The sequence below is a fragment of the Castor canadensis genome, chromosome 5, assembly GCF_047511655.1.
Source record: "Castor canadensis chromosome 5, mCasCan1.hap1v2, whole genome shotgun sequence".
Lineage (NCBI taxonomy): Eukaryota > Metazoa > Chordata > Mammalia > Rodentia > Castoridae > Castor > Castor canadensis.
In genome coordinates, this window is record NC_133390.1 from 127,519,846 (window position 1) to 127,538,666 (window position 18,821).

An 18,821-nucleotide genomic window follows, 5' to 3' on the forward strand; every position below is an offset into this window, starting at 1 on the left:
TGCTACAGAATACTCTGTTGCAGAGGGTGGTGATGTACTCTAGGTTAGGCAGCTCTCTGATAGAGATTAGGGTTGTTCTAGATATTTGCTGTTACATATAATATAAGGGTTTTTTTTTTTGTAAATATGGAGATGTATTTTGTAGTGGGTTAATAGCTCAAAGAGTAAATGTTTCCATAATTTATTTAGTATTTTAAGGTACCATTTTGCATTCTTGCCAGCAATGTATGAGAGTGCCTTTTTCTTCACAGTCTTGCCCACAAGACATATGCCAACATCCAGGGGTCTTTTGCTTCAGCTGTGTAAAGCGGGGGGGGGGGGGGGGGGGGTTCCAGGGACTAGGCCTGGAAATAGCATGCATCCATTGTTACTATCACCAGATCTGATTGGTACAGCTAGTCATCTGGCCCCAGCCTACCTGCAACAGAGGCTGGTAAATGCAGTCTTTGACCTCCCTCTGTGTTTTTATATGTAGATTCACCTTATTCTCTTAGTGCCTGGATAGTCTGTGGTTTGTATGTATCGTAATTTTTTCACTGGCGTTTAGGTTGCTTCCACATTCGCTGTTACAGACAATGCTTATGTGTGTCCATGACTAAAGAAAATTTCTTAGAAGTAAACTGCTGGGTTGGAGCATATGTGTATTTTAAACTTTGATAAAATTTGCCAAATTGTTCTCCAAAACTTTCTTCCTGTTTTTCTTCCATCAATAGAATGTGAGAGTGTAAATTTTACTGTTCTTTTTGTAGCACTAGGTGCTATTGAGTTTTTACAATTTTGCCAACTTAATTGTTTAAATTATTATTAGTTTTTGTTTTGTTTTGTTTTGTTTTTGTGGTGCTAGGGATCAAACCCAGAGCCTTAACTATGCTGGGGAAACCTCTACCATTGAGCTACACCCCCAGCCATCAGTTTAAATTATTTTAAAAGTGATCACATTTCTTAATTTCAAAGGAGCTACAATATCTCCTCACAGTTTATTTGCTGCTTTAATAATTTCTTTTCTTTTGGACATTTGCATAGTGAGTATTTGTCATTTTCTTATTGATTTTAGGAGCTTTGCCTTGTAAATGTTACAAGTATATGTTTTTTAACTTTTATCATTTGTGTAGAGGGTAGAAGTACCATATTAAGAAAGTAATGGAGCTGGGATATAGCTCAGTGGAAAAGCATTTGCCTAGCATGTGTGAGGCCCTGGGTTCCATCCCCAGAACTTTAAAAAAAGACAGGGTGGGAGGAAGGGGGAGAGGAAAAGAGAGAGAGAGAGACAGAGAGACAGAGACAGAGACATGTTGAACAAGTAATGAATGAAAGCACTGCTCTGAAAATTTGTGTGTGTTTTTCAGATCATTATATAGAAGTTCTGGAATGCAAAATACAGTGCGAAGAAAACCTCACTCCGGTTATTGGAGGCTATCCGGTGGAGAAATTTGTGGCTACCATGTATCATTATTTGCAGTTTGCTTATTATAAGTGTGAGTAATCTGAGGAATCATGGGCCAGGTATTGAATTTCCCTAAGACTCAGCTTCTCTGTCAGTGACTAGGGATAACAGTCCTTGCCTACAGTGGCTAAGAGCCAGGCTGTGCCCCAAAAGGCAGCATGGCCTCATGATTCAGGCACAGACCCTGGAGCCAGACTGCTTAGTTTGAACTCCAGCTCTGTCACTGTAACTTTTCTGCACTTCATTTTCCTCATATGTAAAGTAGAGATAACAGGTCACCTCTTGAGATCGTCATGAGGATTAAGTGAGTTGAGGGATGCAGGTGATTAAGGTGTTCACACACTGGCACCTAGCAGACGATACCTCATTCCCTTCCTTCTATCATCAGCTTGACTTTTCAGACTGTGAGAGCCCCATTCCACTTGTCCTCCCTTGACCTGAAACTGGCATATATCGATGAGAACATTCTCAGAAGTGAATGTGGAAGAGAAGGTAGCTCAGGGGATCTGTCTGCTCAGGCTTAGCCTCCTCTCCATCGCTGACTATGCTGAGCACCACATGTTTGAGCAGTGTGCACCATGGAGGATTTTGGTGGACAGATGTAGCAGGAACCACTCTGTTCTAGGGAAGAAGAGCCAGGGCTCAGCTGGCTTCAGAGATGCCCTTGGGAGGGTGGAAAAGAAATCTGGGCTTTGACAGCCTCCTTTTCCACTGTGGTTATTGTGTTCTTTGTTGATTCCCTCTTTTTTTTTTGGCGGTGCTGGGGTTTGAACTCAGGGTCTTGTGCTTGCTAGGCATGCCCTTTGCCACTTAAGCCATACCTCCAGCCCCATTGGTTCCCTGTTTCTGCAACAGCCACTTGCCTTTTAGCTTCCCCATGACACTGAAAGAAAACCTCATTTGCTAAAAGTTAAAAAAAAGTTAAACATATAATATATACTTATATGTTATATAACAGTCCCCCTGAGCATGACTGCATTCTGCATGTATAAATACTTGGCATTTAGAAGTATTGTAGACAGTTGGACTGAGGGTGTTGCAGACACATTCCAGCCCCGCAGCTCCCTGGTCCTGCCAAGTCCTCACCTGCTGTGAGACTGTCCTGCCTATCAGAAACTTGGCAAAGGCTCCTAAACACTGGTGGACCTCAGCCTCCAGCTTTGGAAAGTCCTTGCTTACTGAGGTTATAGGCAAACAGTATAAGTAAAATTAGCTTCTTAAAATTGGCCTTCTGTAAATCTTATCTGTTTTGAACTCTTTTTAGAATAAATTTCTTGAAGGCAGGTGGTGATAATTTACATTTGAAGCCTTTCTCTGATTTTAAAGTTGTCATTATAGGAAACAGCCACTGGGTGGCATAATGCATTCATCAGTAGTTCTAATTACGCTTGTCAACCAGAGTTTTGGCGGAAGTGTTTGTTCTTCCCTGTAGGCTGTAAATTGGAGAGGATCGTGCCAGAATAAATACCCTGGGGCTGTGTTTCTTCCTCTTTGCCTCACTTTCTTCTCCCCAAGACAAATCCCAACCCCTGCAAAATCCTTATGCTGATTGTGATATGGGTGGGGCAGTCCTAAGAAAGGAAGCTAGAGGTGGGACCCTAAGTCCCCAGGAGATGGCAGAACTGAATGGCCTCAAATTCACCATCATTTTTGTCTTCCAAGCTTGGTTGTGCTGTAGGAGAACCCACCTGTACCTAGAGGTTATGGTTCCATTCAGATGGGACCCAGGAGCTACAGTTTCCAAATGCGGAGCTAGTTTGCTGAGTACGTCTCTCAGCACCTCAATGGTCCAGGATATGGTACCCATCTTCTCAGGGTGCCTCCAGGCCTGAGACCAGCTCAGGTTTCCAGAGTCTGAGGTGGCACATGGGCACATCTGCCAAGCCATCTGCCTAACGCAGAGCGTTCATGTTTCCAACTGGCCTCCAGGCTGCCATGGAGACCCAGTCTGTGACCTCTCCACCCAGTTCCCATGAGGAAGGGTCACAGGGAAGGTGCCTGTCCATGACCTTTTTCCCTACAGAGTCAAACTTTCAGGAAGGGTGGCTGGTGCGGGGAGTTTGTAGAAATGGCTTGCTCATTTCCCTGCCCTCTTCTCTCCTGTACCCAGTGAGTGATCTGAAGAATGCAGCTCCCTGTGCTGTCAGCTACCTGCTCTTTGACCAGAAAGACAAGGTCATGCAGCAGAACCTGGTGTACTACCAGTACCACAGGGACAAGTGGGGCCTCTCGGATGAACATTTCCAGCCCAGACCAGTGAGTACCAGGGCACCAGGCCCCACATTCACTCCCCCCATCCTTGCTTTCAGGAAACTACTCTGTCCATAAGAGAAAGTATTATTTCAGAAATGGAGGAAATCTCAATGATTTCTGTGGTTTTTTTGGTCTTAATTTCACCACTTTTTCTGACTTCTGAATCCATGAACACTCTACAGATATCAAACATTACAGAAATATCTTTAAAAATGAAACTCTCATAATTCCATACCGGCTCTTTATCCCTGCTTGGTAGCTGTGCATTTGCATTTACTCACATGAACATCCTATATTTATTTTCACAAAAACAGGATCATACTCCACATACTGTTTTGCAGCTTTTTGCAATGTTTTCTTGTCTTTCTAATAACTCACCATGAACAGTTTTCAATGCCACATCTATATGATTACTTTCTTATTACTCTTTGCTTCTTTTCTTTTTTTGGTAGTACTGAGGTTTGAACTCAGAGCCTTGCACTTGCTAGACAAGTGCTCTACCACTTTTCAATAGCACCATGTAGGCTCTTTTGTGGATGGACCATCACTTATTCCCTTGATGGTTAAACTCAAAGCTTTGCATGTGTTGTCAGGGAAACTCCATTAATTATATGGTACTTTCAAAAGAACTCTTCGAGTTGATCTTTGTATTTTCTTTGGGGCTTCTCTATGCTATCCTGGGTTGTCATAAGTCCATTTTCTTTCATACCTTATTTTCTTGCTAGCATCTATGTGCACAGAAATCTCTCAATAACTTTTTTATTTTATTTTTATTTTTTTATTTTATTTTATTTTTTTTCATTTTTCTTTTATTATTCATATGTGCATACAAGGCTTGGTTCATTTCTCCCCCCTGCCCCCACCCCCTCCCTTACCACCCACTCCACCCCCTCTCGCTCCCCCCCCTCAATACCCAGCAGAAACTATTTTGCCCTTATCTCTAATTTTGTTGTAGAGAGAGTATAAGCAATAATAGGAAGGAACAAGGGGTTTTGCTGGTTGAGATAAGGATAGCTATACAGGGCATTGACTCACATTGATTTCCTGTGCGTGGGTGTTACCTTCTAGGTTAATTCTTTTTGATCTAACCTTTTCTCTAGTACCTGTTCCCCTTTTCCTATTGGCCTCAGTTGCTTTAAGGTATCTGCTTTAGTTTCTCTGCGTTAAGGACAACAAATGCTAGCTAGTTTTTTAGGTGTCTTACCTATCCTCACCCCTCCCTTGTGTGCTCTCGCTTTTATCATGTGCTCATAGTCCAATCCCCTTGTTGTGTTTGCCCTTGATCTAATGTCCACATATGAGGGAGAACATACGATTTTTGGTTTTTATGAGCCAGGCTAACCTCACTCAGAATGATGTTCTCCAATTCCATCCATTTACCAGCGAATGATAACATTTCGTTCTTCTTCATGGCTGCATAAAATTCCATTGTGTATAGATACCACATTTTCTTGATCCATTCGTCAGTAGTGGGGCATCTTGGCTGTTTCCATAACTTGGCTATTGTGAATAGTGCCGCAATAAACATGGATGTGCAGGTGCCTCTGGAGTAACAGTCTTTTGGGTATATCCCCAAGAGTGGTATTGCTGGATCAAATGGTAGATCGATGTCCAGCTTTTTAAGTAGCCTCCAAATTTTTTTCCAGAGTGGTTGTACTAGTCTACATTCCCACCAGCAGTGTAAGAGGGTTCCTTTTTCCCCGCATCCTCTCCAACACCTGTTGTTGGTGGTGTTGCTGATGATGGCTATTCTAACAGGGGTGAGGTGGAATCTTAGTGTGGTTTTAATTTGCATTTCCTTTATTGCTGGAGATGGTGAGCATTTTTTCATGTGTTTTCTGGCCATTTGAATTTCTTCTTTTGAGAAAGTTCTGTTTAGTTCACATGCCCATTTCTTTATTGGCTCATTAGTTTTGGGAGAATTTAGTTTTTTAAGTTCCCTGTATATTCTGGTTATCAGTCCTTTGTCTGATGTATAATTGGCAAATATTTTCTCCCACTCTGTGGGTGTTCTCTTCAGTTTAGAGACCATTTCTTTTGATGAACAGAAGCTTTTTAGTTTTATGAGGTCCCATTTATCTATGCTATCTCTTAGTTGCTGTGCTGCTGGGGTTTCATTGAGAAAGTTCTTACCTATACCTACTAACTCCAGAGTATTTCCTACTCTTTCTTGTATCAACTTTAGAGTTTGGGGTCTGATATTAAGATCCTTGATCCATTTTGAGTTAATCTTGGCATAGGGTGATATACATGGATCTAGTTTCAGTTTTTTGCAGACTGCTAACCAGTTTTCCCAGCAGTTTTTGTTGAAGAGGCTGCTATTTCTCCATCGTATATTTTTAGCTCCTTTGTCAAAGATAAGTTGCTCATAGTTGTGTGGCTTCATATCTGGGTACTCTATTCTGTTCCACTGGTCTTCATGTCTGTTTTTGTGCCAGTACCATGCTGTTTTTATTGTTATTGGTTTGTAATATAGTTTGAAGTCAGGTATTGTGATACCTCCAGCATTGTTCTTTTGACTGAGTATTGCCTTGGCTATTCGTGGCCTCTTGTGTTTCCATATAAATTTAACAGTAGATTTTTCAATCTCTTTAATGAATGTCATTGGAATTTTGATGGGAATTGCATTAAACATGTAGATTACTTTGGGGAGTATCGACATTTTTACTATGTTGATTCTACCAATCCATGAGCATGGGAGATCTCTCCACTTTCTATAGTCTTCCTCAATCTCTTTCTTCAGAAGTGTATAGTTTTCCTTGTAGAGGTCTTTCACATCTTTTGTTAGGTTTACACCTAGGTATTTGATTTTGTTTGAGGCTATTGTAAATGGAATTGTTTTCATACATTCTTTTTCCGTTTGCTCATTGTTAGTGTATAGAAATGCTAATGATTTTTCTATGTTGATTTTATATCCTGCTACCTTGCTATAGCTATTGATGATGTCTAGAAGCTTCTGAGTAGAGTTTTTTGGGTCTTTAAGGTATAGGATCATGTCATCTGCAAATAGGGATATTTTGACAGTTTCTTTACCTATTTGTATTCCTTTTATTCCTTCTTCTTGCCTAATTGCTCTGGCTAGGAATTCCAGTACTATGTTGAATAGGAGTGGAGATAGTGGGCATCCTTGTCTGGTTCCTGATTTTAGAGGGAATGGTTTTAATTTTTCTCCGTTAAGTATAATGCTGGCTGTAGGTTTGTCATATACAGCTTTTATAATGTTGAGGAACTTTCCTTCTATTCCTAGTTTTCTTAGAGCTTTTATCATGAAATGATGTTGGATCTTATCAAAGGCTTTTTCTGCATCTATTGAGATGATCAAGTGGTTTTTGTCTTTGCTTCTGTTAATGTGGTTTATTATGTTTATTGATTTTCATATGTTGAACCACCCCTGCATCCCTGGGATGAAGCCTACCTGGTCGTGGTGAATAATCTTTTTGATGTGTTGCTGAATTCGATTTGCCATTATTTTGGTGAGAATTTTTGCATCAGTGTTCATTAAGGAGATTGGCCTATAGTTCTCCTTTTTGGAGGTGTCTTTGCCTGGTTTTGGGATAAGTGTAATACTGGCTTCATAAAATGTGTTTGGCAGTTTTCCTTCCCTTTCTATTTCATGGAACAGTTTAAGGAGGGTTGGTATCAGTTCTTCTTTAAAGGTCTGATAGAATTCAGCAGTGAATCCATCAGGTCCTGGACTTTTCTTTTTGGGGAGACTCTTGATTGCTGCTTCAATTTCATTTTGTGTTATAGGTCTATTCAGGTGATTAATTTCCTTTTGGTTCAGTTTTGGATGATCATATATGTCTAGAAATCTGTCCATTTCTTTAAGATTTTCAAATTTATTTGAATATAGGTTCTCAAAGTAGTCTCTGATGATTTCCTGGACTTCCATGGTGTTTGTTGTTATCTCCCCTTTTGTATTCCTAATTCTACTAATTTGGGTTTTTTTTTCTCCTCATTTTAGTCAGGTTTGCCAGGGGTCTATCGATCTTGTTTATTTTTTCAAAGAACCAACTTTTTGTTTCATTAATTCTTTGTATGGTTTTTTTGGTTTCCATTTCGTTGATTTCAGCTCTTATTTTTATTATTTCTCTCCTTCTATTTGTTTTGGGATTTGCTTGTTCTTGTTTTTCTAGGAGTTTGAGATGTATCATTAGGTCATTGATTTGGGATCTTTCAATCTTTTTAATATATGCACTCATGGCTATAAACTTTCCTCTCAAGACTGCCTTAGCTGTGTCCCATAGGTTCCGGTAGGTTGTGTTTTCATTTTCATTGACTTCCAGGAACTTTTTAATTTCCTCTTTTATTGCATCAATGATCCATTCTTCATTAAGTAATGAGTTATTTAGTTTCCAGCTGTTTGCATGTTTTTTGTCTTTACTTTTGTTGTTGAGTTCTACTTTTACTGCATTGTGGTCAGATAGTATGCACGGTATTATTTCTATTTTCTTATATTTGCTGAGGCTTGCTTTGTGCCCTAGGATATGATCTATTTTGGTGAAGGTTCCATGGGCTGCTGAGAAGAATGTATATTGTGTAGAGGTTGGATGAAATGTTCTGTAGACATCTACTAGGTCCACTTGATCTATTGCATATTTTAGATCTTGGATTTCTTTATTGAGTTTTTGTTTGGATGACCTATCTATTGATGATAATGGAGTGGTAAAGTCTCCCACAACCACTGTGTTGGCGTTTATATATGCTTTTAGGTCTTTCAGGTATGTTTGATGAAATTGGGTGCGTTGACATTGGGTGCATACAGATTGATGATTATTATTTCCTTTTGGTCTGTTTCCCTTTTTATTAGTATGAAATGTCCTTCTTTATCTCGTTTGATCAATGTAGGTTTGAAGTCTACTTTGTCAGAGATAAGTATTGCTACTCCTGCTTGTTTTTGGGGGCCATTGGCTTGGTAAATCTTCTTCCAGCGTTTCATCCTAAGCATATGCTTATTTCTGTCAGTGAGATGAGTCTCCTGTAAGCAAAAAATTGTTGGATCTTCTTTTTTAATCCATTTTGTCAAACAGTGTCTTTTGATGGGTGAATTAAGTCCATTAACATTAAGCGTTAGTACTGATAGGTATGTGGTGATTCCTGCCATTTAGTTATCTTAGTTGTTTGAAGGTTTGATTGTGTGTACCTAACTTGATGTTACTCTCTACTGTCCTGCTTTTTCTTATCCTGTGGTTTGGTGCTGCCTGCCTTTTCATGGTTAAGTTGGGTGTCACTTTCTGTGTGCAGGATCCCTTGCAGAATCTTTTGTAATGGTGGCTTTGTGGTCACATATTGTTTTAGTTTCTGCTTATCATGGAAGACTTTTATTGCTCCATCTATTTTGAATGATAGCTTTGCTGGGTAGAGTATCCTGGGGTTGAAGTTATTTTCATTCAGTGCCCGGAAGATCTCACCCCACGCTCTTCTTGCTTTTAATGTTTCTGTTGAGAAGTCTGCTGTGATTTTGATGGGTTTACCTTTGTATGTTACTTGTTTTTTCTCTCTTACAGCCTTCAATATTCTTTCCTTAGTTTCTGAACTTGTTGTTTTAATGATGATATGTCGTGGAGTAGTTCTATTTTGATCTGGTCTGTTTGGTGTCCTGGAGGCCTCTTGCATTTGTATGGGAATATCTTTCTCTAGATTTGGGAAATTTTCCATTATTATTTTGTTGAATATATTACGCATTCCCTTTGCTTGCACCTCTTCTCCTTCTTCGATGCCCATGATTCTCAAGTTTGGTCTTTTGATGGAGTCGGTGAGTTCTTGCATTTTCTTTTCACAGGTCTTGAGTTGTTTAATTAATAGTTCTTCGGTTTTTCCTTTAATTACCATTTCATCTTCAAGTTCTGAGATTCTGTCTTCTGTTTGTTCTATTCTGCTGGATTGGCCTTCCGTTTTGTTTTGCAGTTCTGTTTCGTTCTTTTTTCTGAGGTTTTCCATATCCTGGCAGTTTTCTTCTTTATTGTTGTCTATTTTTGTCCTGAGTTCATTTATCCATTTATTCATTGTGTTCTCTCTTTCACTTTGGTGTTTATACAGTGCTTCTATGGTTTCCTTTATTTCTTCTTTTGCTTTTTCAAATTCTCTATTTTTATTGTCTTGGAATTTCTTGAGTGTCCCCTGTACATTTTGGTTGACCCTATCCAATATCATCTCTATAAAATTCTCATTGAGTACTTGTAGTATGTCTTCTTTTAAATTATTCTTGTGGGCTTCATTGGGTCCTTTGGCATAGTTTATCTTCATTTTGTTGGAGTCTGGATCTGAGTTTCTGTTCTCTTCATTCCCCTCTGGTTCCTGTACTAATTTTTTGCTGTGGGGAAACTGGTTTCCCTGTTTTTTCTGTCTTCCCGTCATTGTCCTTGGTGTTGTTACTGTCCTTGTACTGTGTGTAATTAAGTGTTTTCTAGCTTGTAATAATAACAATGGTAATATTGAGAATGGAAGAGTGAGCTGAGATGGAAAGCAAGAAGTTAAAGAAAAGGGGAAAACAAATATACAGACAAGAGGGAGAAAGCAGAACAAGGTATCAGACAAGAGAGTTTCAAAGGTATAAACAGGGAGTGTTAGTGTACTAATCGACAGTAAGCTGAACAGACAATAGAGAGACAGAGAGAGGATTGAAAATCAAAGATAAAAAAATAAAAAATAAGTATATGAAAGTAATATCTCTATATAAAAATGAATTAAAATAAAATGGAAAATAGAAAATTAAAAAAAAAAAAAACCAAAAAACTTCCAAGTTTATATGCAATGCAATTTCAGTCTTAATAATTTGGATGTCCGTCTCAATCTCCAGTCCTGGAGTTGGTACCTCAGATGTTGTTCTGTAGTTGTCTCATCAAAGGGGATGCATAAAGTAGAACAAAACTACACTCACAGACACACACACACACACACACACAAGAAAAAAAAAAAAAAGCCCCACCAAGTGTCCCCAGTTCAAATGCAATACAGTTTCAGTAAGTTTTTCGGCTTGCAGGTGTAATTCGGTTGTTCTCTCATCAAAGGTAGGGAGAAAAAGAAAAAAAAGCATCTGGAGACAGTTCTGGGAGTGGTATCTGCAACTGTGGCTTGCCTGCCTGCTGCTCTCCGCCTGTAGCTGGCGGCGTTATTTATGCAGATCTCTGGGGTGAGCTAGCACTCACCTGGTCCCACAGGCTTTGTTTGCTCAGAGTTCTCCTGTGCGGGAGCCTCTGCTACAGGCTTTCCCCTTTCCAAGCACTGGGAAAGGTGACACTGCCCCACGTTGTCAGGCCTGCGTGTTTATTTACAGTTCATGTGGGAGGTGGGTCTTCCCCCCTCCTCTGAAGTTTTCCTCCCACTGCCACTTTCAGCAGCTTTCCTGCTCCTGCTTACTGGGCGGTGCTGCTGCTCCTGCCGGCTGCCATGTTTGTTTACAGTTCACATGGGAAGTGGGTCTTCCTTCCTCTCCTGTGGTTTTCCTCCCTCCGCCACTCTCACAAGCTTCCCGGCTCCTGGTTGCTGGGTGCGCGCCCCGCTTCCCCCAGAGGCTCTCCGGCCTGCCGGGCTTGTTTATTTACAGTCCCGGGAAGGATTCCCTTCCCCCAATCTTCAGCGCTCAGGGCGCCCCACCCTCTTTCCAGCGTGTCTTAATTGTTCTTATTGCTTATTACTCAGTTTCTCTTTTTTTCTGGGTGGAGGTCAGTCTGTCCAGGGGGCTATGCTGCTCTGGCCCAGGCTTGTCTGTGGGGGTACCGCGGTACCGTGAAGCTCACCTGGTCCGCGTCTTCCCAAGCCGTATGGGCGCCGGCCACTGGCGGCCCCGGGGGCCCTCCTCGTTTCTCCATTTAACGTGAAGTGGAGATTCTCTGCACTGGCTGGAGGTGTGGAGGGGTCAAAGTTATGCCTTTTCTCGGTGATTATGCCTGCAAAGTGTGTCTCCAGCGTCTCTCCAAGATTTCACTATAGGAGGGTCGCTTTCTGCTTCCTACCTCTAGCTGCCATTTTTAATTCCCCCCTGTTTTTGATTGAGATATAATTTATGTATCATAGAATTCACGTTCTTAATATGCACAATTCAGTGGTTGTTAATAATTCTGTTAATAACAGAGTTATTCAATCATTCCCACTGTTTAATTTCAAGCATGTTTATTACCCCAGAGAGAAATCCCATATCCCGCTCCCCCTCCTGCCAACTCTAATGTTAGCAGGTTGGTCTTTTAAGCCATTCTGTCTTTCTGAGCAGGAAGCAGTTCAGTTCTTCAACGTGACCACACTCCAGAAAGAGCTGTATGACTTTGCTAAGGAGAATATAATGGACGATGATGAGGTAAGTTTTCATGCTGAGCACATGTCTGGCTGAGAAAATATTACTCACATCTTTGTTCAAGTCACTTGATAGCTGAGTTGTCCCTGAAATAAGAAACAGAAGGGGACCTTGAGAAAGACAGTTGGCTGTTTTAATGAAAGCCAGACCCCTGGCATGGAAAAGCACAGCTTTCTAGGAAGTCCAGGCTGAAGTGACATGATGTGTATATGGAACGATGCTCCAGGAATCCACAGTATTCATCCAGGCTTTGTTTTTATCTTGCATTTACTGTGGTTTGAACTCAGGGTGATCAACCACTTGAGCCACACCCCAAGCCCCAGCCATCAGTTTTTAACATTATCAAAACACAGTGAATTTTTAGTTGCTCAGCACTCTGAAAATATTTGGAAACTCACATCCCAATTTTCCTATCAGACTGTTTTTTTTTTTTAATGCCCTTGCTGAAATCATTTCATCATTCTCTGGAATGCGTTGAAATTCCTGATTAAGTCTTTTAGCCAAATTCTTTTTTGACAAGTCTCAGCTGGTTGTAGAAGAGTCATTTTGTGGAGGGGCAGCCGATCACAGAGAAGTCGTCATTAGGAGTATTATTTAGAGAGATGTGTCTGAAGCAAACTGAAAAATACTTTCTCAAAATGCTGAGGACTTGCCCCTTTGGAGCTGGAGGAGATCTATGAGCCCGTCCTAGTCTGACCCTCCACATTGTACATAAGGAGCTTGGAAGACAAGTTCTGAGAGCTGCTAGGTCAGACCCAAAGGCCCCAAGCCTCTATCTGCTCTTCCCACCGCCCCAGTTTCAGGTGAAGCCCTTCTGATGTCTTCATCATCAGGAAGTTTCTCTGCAGAATTGCATGAAAGGGCCCATCACTGGCATGAAGAACTGATCCTGAGTTCCTCACAAATGGGAGTGATAATTGTGCTTTCCCACGGTTGTGAGAATGAAACTCTACTGTGTGTGGAATTGCTCTGTAAAGTAGGAAGTGATGCACACACCTGTGTCTTGGGTTAGGCCTCTGTGAAGCAGAGCCTGATAGGGTCGCAGGGATGCTGTGGGGGCCAGTCCCCAAAGGAAGGAATGCTGACCAGGTGCCAATAAGGTTGGCTTATGGTGGTTTGGGAAGTGTCGTGTAATGGTCGAGGCAGAAAAGAGACAGGGAGAGATAATGAGAGACAAATGCCCAGAGCAGAAGCACCAGAGGGGGCAGCTGGACTGTCCACTTTTCACAGGCCATCTGTGAGAGTGGCATTGCATTTGAATTGAGTTCTTATGCAGTAGAAGCTGAGGTCACCTCCCAGAAATCAGATCCTTAGGTCCCAAGTAGGTGGAGAAAACCTGCTTAGGTCCAAGAAAACAGTCAGCAGTGGATTCATGGAAACTGTCTGCCCCCCAGCACTGTTAAAGTCAGTAACAGAGGGTGTTCTGTTGTCTCTTACAGGGAGAGGTGGTGGAATATGTGGATGACCTCTTGGAACTAGAGGAGACCGCCTAGTTCACAGGAACCCGAGACTTCCCTCAGTGTTCAGGAAACAGATTCTTCGTCTTCCTTTTCCCAGTAGCCCAGGCTGTGGATACCTCAAGGCCTTCCCTTTATGAAGTGAAAGGGAAGCCCCCATGTCTCTCACTACACGTAACCGGGGCGAGCCTGCCTTCCCTGTGTTCACGCCCATCTTCCCATCTTCTCATCTGTCTTCCTATGGTGACACCCATCTTCCTGTCTTCACCCCTGTCTTTCCCATGTTCACACCCACCTTCCTGTCTTCACGTCCATCTTTCTCATGTTCATAGCTATCTTCCCATCTGTCTTCCCTTGTTCACATCTTTCTCTCCACGGTTAAATGTGTCTTTCTTACCTTTTTGGTTGGAAGAACAGTCTTTCATGGTTTGTGTTCCCCCGCCCAGAAAATCAGTATTATTTTTTAAATAAGAAAAATCCTCCTAAAAGTTGGTAATTATGAAAACCTCCTTGGGTCTTTCTGCTTGTATAGATTGTAGTCTTCTTTCTCTAAGCCAGGAAAGATGGCTGAAGACAAAGAGTCAACTTCTTCAAGCTTCATAATGGTCTTCACTGGGTCTGAACTGTATCACTTCTTGTACCATTTAAACACAGGTTGGGTAGATGTGTAGAATACAAAAATATGGCTTTTGCCCAACACCTTTGAATCTTCAAAATCTTGCAAGCATTGGCCAATCTCATTTGAGGACTATGCTCAGTTATGTCTCAAAGTTGAAAATGGAAGAAAGCCAGGGGAATTTCTTTCAGTGAATGTGTGTTCAGTACCTGCTGTATGCTAGGCATTGCCTTGGACACTAGAGATACTGCACAGAATAACAGGGAAAAAAAATCCTTTTCTTAGGGAAGAGAAAGACAATAAATTCACAGGGATAAATACATACGGGCTATCAGATATTGATGATTGCTGTGGAGAAAAGTAAAATGGAACAGGGGAGTAGACTGAGGTTAAGGCTGCAGCAAGGTCAGGGTAACTCCCTGAGGAGGTGACATTAGAGCAGAGGCCTTAGGGCAGTGGGTCTCAAGAGTAAAGCATTTAGACTGAGGGAAGAGCGGGGCATGTAGTGCCTGGAGGGAACTTGGTTTTACCATCAGGAAACCACAGGGAGGCCAAGCAGAGGCACAGGCAAGGGAAGGATAGAAGGAGAGAAGGCTAGATAGGTATGTGGGTGGGAGCTAAGGACAGATGGCTAGGCCTTGACAGTCCCTGTAAGGCCTTTGTTTTATACTGAATCAGGTGGGAGACATTGGAAAGTTTGAGCAGAGGACTGTTGAGTAAATTTGCCAAGGGTCACTCCAGCTGCCATATTGTGGAAAACCTGAGAGTGGGAAGGGGTGGAAACTACTGTAGGATTTCAGGCTTGGATCTGGCTCCAAGCAAGGATGGGACAGAGATTTGGCACAGAGCCCACAGTCTGAGGTTGGGATGGAAGGCTCAGGCCACAAGTAGAAATGGAGACCATGCTGAGGGCAGGGCCAGAGCGGGGCCTGAGATAGGGATTGGGTGTATGTGGTTTATTATGGAGCACTCTCAGGAGACACTGTGACTGCCTCTCTCTGGCAGTTATTGGCTATGGGAAGTCCCCTGAGGCTGAGGCAACCTTTGAAGGCCAGTGGCTTTCGTTGTGGGTAATTCTCTAGAAAAGGAGTTGTGGGTCATCAGTCGCCAGCATGCTCAGTGAGGTCCTGGGTTCGTTGTGAGGGACTGGGAGGTTACTAGGGTGCATGGGGCCACGTTAAAGGCATACATATATCAAGAAGCTACCAAAAGGAGCCAAGAACAGAGACCAGGGCTCTCTGGGAAATCAGAAATCAGCCAGAGATGAGAGCCACCTTTGGGGTCATGGAAAACCATGAAGAGTATGGAGTTCTGGAAGCTGAGCTTGCTTTATTCAAACTTATCACTGTCCCCCCTCCCCAAATAAACCACTTGTCTAGTAGAGACCCTCCCAGGCAGAGGCAGGCACAGAATTTGGGACATAAGACTTTCCCACAGTGGCCTGCCTGGAAAAGAAGAAAGGTGGTTGTGTTTTGGTTGCTTTGGGTCTTTATTCCATGGTGAGTGACTGGGGAGTAGAAAGCCCACACATCTGGGCTTTTCCAAGCTTCCTTTTCTCCCCCAACACATTCTTCCAACCTCTGGGAACTCAGGTGCCTCCTGTTTCCCTTCTCGCACTTTTGCTTCCTTTGTCCCCTTATCCCCTGGAGAGCATATCCTCTTTCACCTGCATGAATCCCCATGGCAGATTCTCCAAACAAGTCAACACAGCAACCTGCCACTTCTGCCTTTAGCCAAATTAGCCCATGGCAACAGTGCCTATACCCCCCAGGGGACTATTTGGGCAAAGGCGTGAGTGTTATTGATGAATGCACTTGAGGCCTCAGCATCCTTGTATTCAGGTATCCTCCTGTCCAGTAACAAATCAGATTTTATGTGACTTCCTGGTGGAGGAACCTGCCCTTGCCCAGGGAAACACTGGATTATTTTTTTCCTTGCCCCACGCTCTACTCCTCTCCTTCCTTTTGAAGTTAATGGGGACATGGGCAGTACTATACAGTGGTGGGACCCCTACAAGCCAGTGCTGCTCCAGGATGTCCTAGTGTGTTCAGGCTGCCTGATCATCCTTGTCTTGCCTCAAGGCATCCTTCCCAACTGCCTGAGGAAGTGAAGTCGCCATCCTCACCGCCTGGGCTCGACAGAGCTATCCTCTGGTCCTTGTCCTCAGAGCCTGGTAGAGCTTTTTGTGGTTGGGGTTGAGTTGGGCCCCTGAAGCTGTGCCCCTTTGACTGGGGCTTGAAAGGCTTCTCCATTCCCACCCTAGCAATGTCCCCTGAGGAAAAGACCCTGATGACAGCCTGGTCAACACTGACAGCACTTTGCTTTGATTTAGGCTGTGAGCTGAGTCACTAAATATTTTTATTTCAAAGGAAACCAATCAACCTTAAAAAAAAAAAAAAGTGGACTGGTTCTTCCAAACCTGTACCGTGAAATTCCAGTATGAGGCTGCACTCAACCACCTCAAGCAATCCTCCCTGTGTTTCTTGGAAGAGTCTAGAAGGTTTCTGGGTATTGAGACTTCATAGGCTCCACATTGGTTTGGCCTGTCTCTTGAAAAAAAACAAGCATGTTTGCAAGCTCTGTGGGAGTTTCCAGGGCACTCTGAGATGGCCCACTTGTCCTCTGCCCCACTGCATGGAGCCCACAAAACCCTGCTGGGTTTCCTCAGGCTGATCACATGGAGACCACCACCATGGCCACTTGGGCAATCCAGGAGGAAGGCACCCACTGTGAAGGGTCAAATGCCACCCCATCCCCACTTGCTAACTAATGTTTGGCCTTGACTTCTGGAGAAGTAAGGGGCTGAGAGAGGTTTGTATGTACATGTGTATTTAAGTGACTAACAGACTGAGAGGTAACACAGACCAACAGATTGAACACGAGTAGCTTTCTGAGTTTGAGATGTTCTAATGGCTGCCATTAACCTGCTCTGCTTACCTCTGAAGTCCAGAAGGAGAACCAGTGGGCACGTTGACCACAGAGGCCACGTTAGGAAGGAAATGTGTGCTCTCAGGAGTTCATTTTAAGAACACAAAAATTTTATTGAACCCAACTCAGTGGCGAACAGAAAATGATTTGTTAGATTGTCAGTGGGAAAGGGTTTTTTATGACTGCTGGCGGAATAAACAGTGTCCAGGTTCTGCCAACATTTATGGAAATAGTATTTTTAAGTTTCAAATGTGAGCTGTAAACTAAAGCTACTTTAGTTTTTTTTTTTTTAAATCTCAATACTTAAACTGTGGGGAGAAGATGGATGGGTGCCAGAGAAAACATTCTCATTTAATAGCGTTTGAACATGGAACTGCAACACAGTTTGTAGTGAGCCTCTGGGAAGAAACCACAACTAATCCTTCATCGCAGCTGTCTGAACTCTTGATCATCTGCCATCCCCCAAACAGCTACTTCTTTTTTCTGGGGACTCCAGGCTTGAATGACCTAGTGTGGAGAGTTTAAACTATGTACAAGGAAGGGGGAGGAAGGAAACTTAAGTGAACCCCAGCCAACGGGTTTATGGGTTGGTCTTCCTGTGTTTGTGACCAGGAGCAAGACTGGTCTCCATGCTTATCCCTATGGCATGTCCCCGCAAGAGAAGACACCATGAAAGCCCCACTTCACCTTGACTGACCCACTTGTATTCTAGAAGTAAGAGCTGGGAGCACTGAGGTTGTAGATAGAATGCTTTTCTCTCCAGGGCAGGTGCAGCAGCAGCCATATCTGGCACCTAAGTGTTGTCCACCATAAATATCTGACTTTGGTTGCTTGCTGAGTTGGCTCAATATTTTCTTGGAGCAGTAGGTACGATATCGGTGCCTCATTTTACAAGGAAAACAATGGGCACCGGGTGTGGTGGTGCACAGCTGTAATCCTAGCACTCGGGGCTGCTGCAGCAGGATTATGAGTTTGAGGCCAGCCTAGGCTACATAGTGAGACCCTATCTCAAAAAAAAAAAAAAAAAAAAAAAACACCAAACCACTAAAAAGTGACTGGGAGCGTGCCTGAAGTGGTAGAGCGCCTGCCTAGTAGCACAAGACCTTGAGTTCAAGCCCCAATATAGCAAAATAAACAAACAAGAATAGAAAGGAATTAAGCATTGAGGTCAATAGATAGAAAATAGATCCCAGAGTTTTCTCTAACTTCGGTGGCAGTCAGAGGTTAAACGATCAGTGTTGTTGCTGATGTCTTTTCCTACTCATCCCTCCAACTTGAGTTAGGGCAGTGTGCACGATCAGTCTAATTTCTGTAGGAAATTAGAACCTGGAAAATAGCTGAGAACAGAAACTACAAAACCCACTTTAAATGTTTTCTTTGGCTTATTTCTTGCCGTTTTCTTTTCTATCCACTGGTTGGGAGTATCCTAGCCACACCCAGCCATTCCAGGACACATGTTGAAATGAGCTCTGTTTTCACAAGTCCATGAAATATCTGGCATTCATATAACAAAGTATTTGGCACAGAGCCCTTGTGCCAAAGCCTCCTGGCTCTCACGAAGCAGAGGTGGTCCCTGTAGTTCCGAGCTGGCCAGGATCTGGTAAGGCACCCGAGGCTTCTCCCTCAACCTGCAGAGGAGAACTGGGATACAACAAGGAGAAACATCTGGAATGTGTTTTAAACATGGACTCAAAGCATCTTCCGGCATGGCTGCCAACAGTAACTATTCCAGGGGACAGAAAAGAGGAGGCAGGTGGAAAAAGTGAGGAATCAGAGCAAAACAAGTTCATGTTATAGAGCGTTCAAAGACGGGTGCTTTGAAGACCAGGCAGA

General features: G+C 42.8%; 1 protein-coding gene across 1 annotated transcript in view; it reads left to right on the forward strand.

Moving 5' to 3' along the window:
• The window catches only part of Crtap (cartilage associated protein), a 32,082-nt gene extending 17,700 nt beyond the window's left edge, over positions 1 to 14,382 (forward strand). Inside the window, exons 4-7 of the mRNA XM_074074077.1 lie at positions 1,347 to 1,475; positions 3,555 to 3,700; positions 11,907 to 11,990; positions 13,427 to 14,382. Of these exons, the coding sequence (XP_073930178.1) occupies positions 1,347 to 1,475; positions 3,555 to 3,700; positions 11,907 to 11,990; positions 13,427 to 13,480 (413 nt within the window). The 3' untranslated portion in view covers positions 13,481 to 14,382. The remainder of the gene's footprint in view (positions 1 to 1,346; positions 1,476 to 3,554; positions 3,701 to 11,906; positions 11,991 to 13,426) is intronic.
• Positions 14,383 to 18,821: the final 4,439 nt, after the last annotated feature.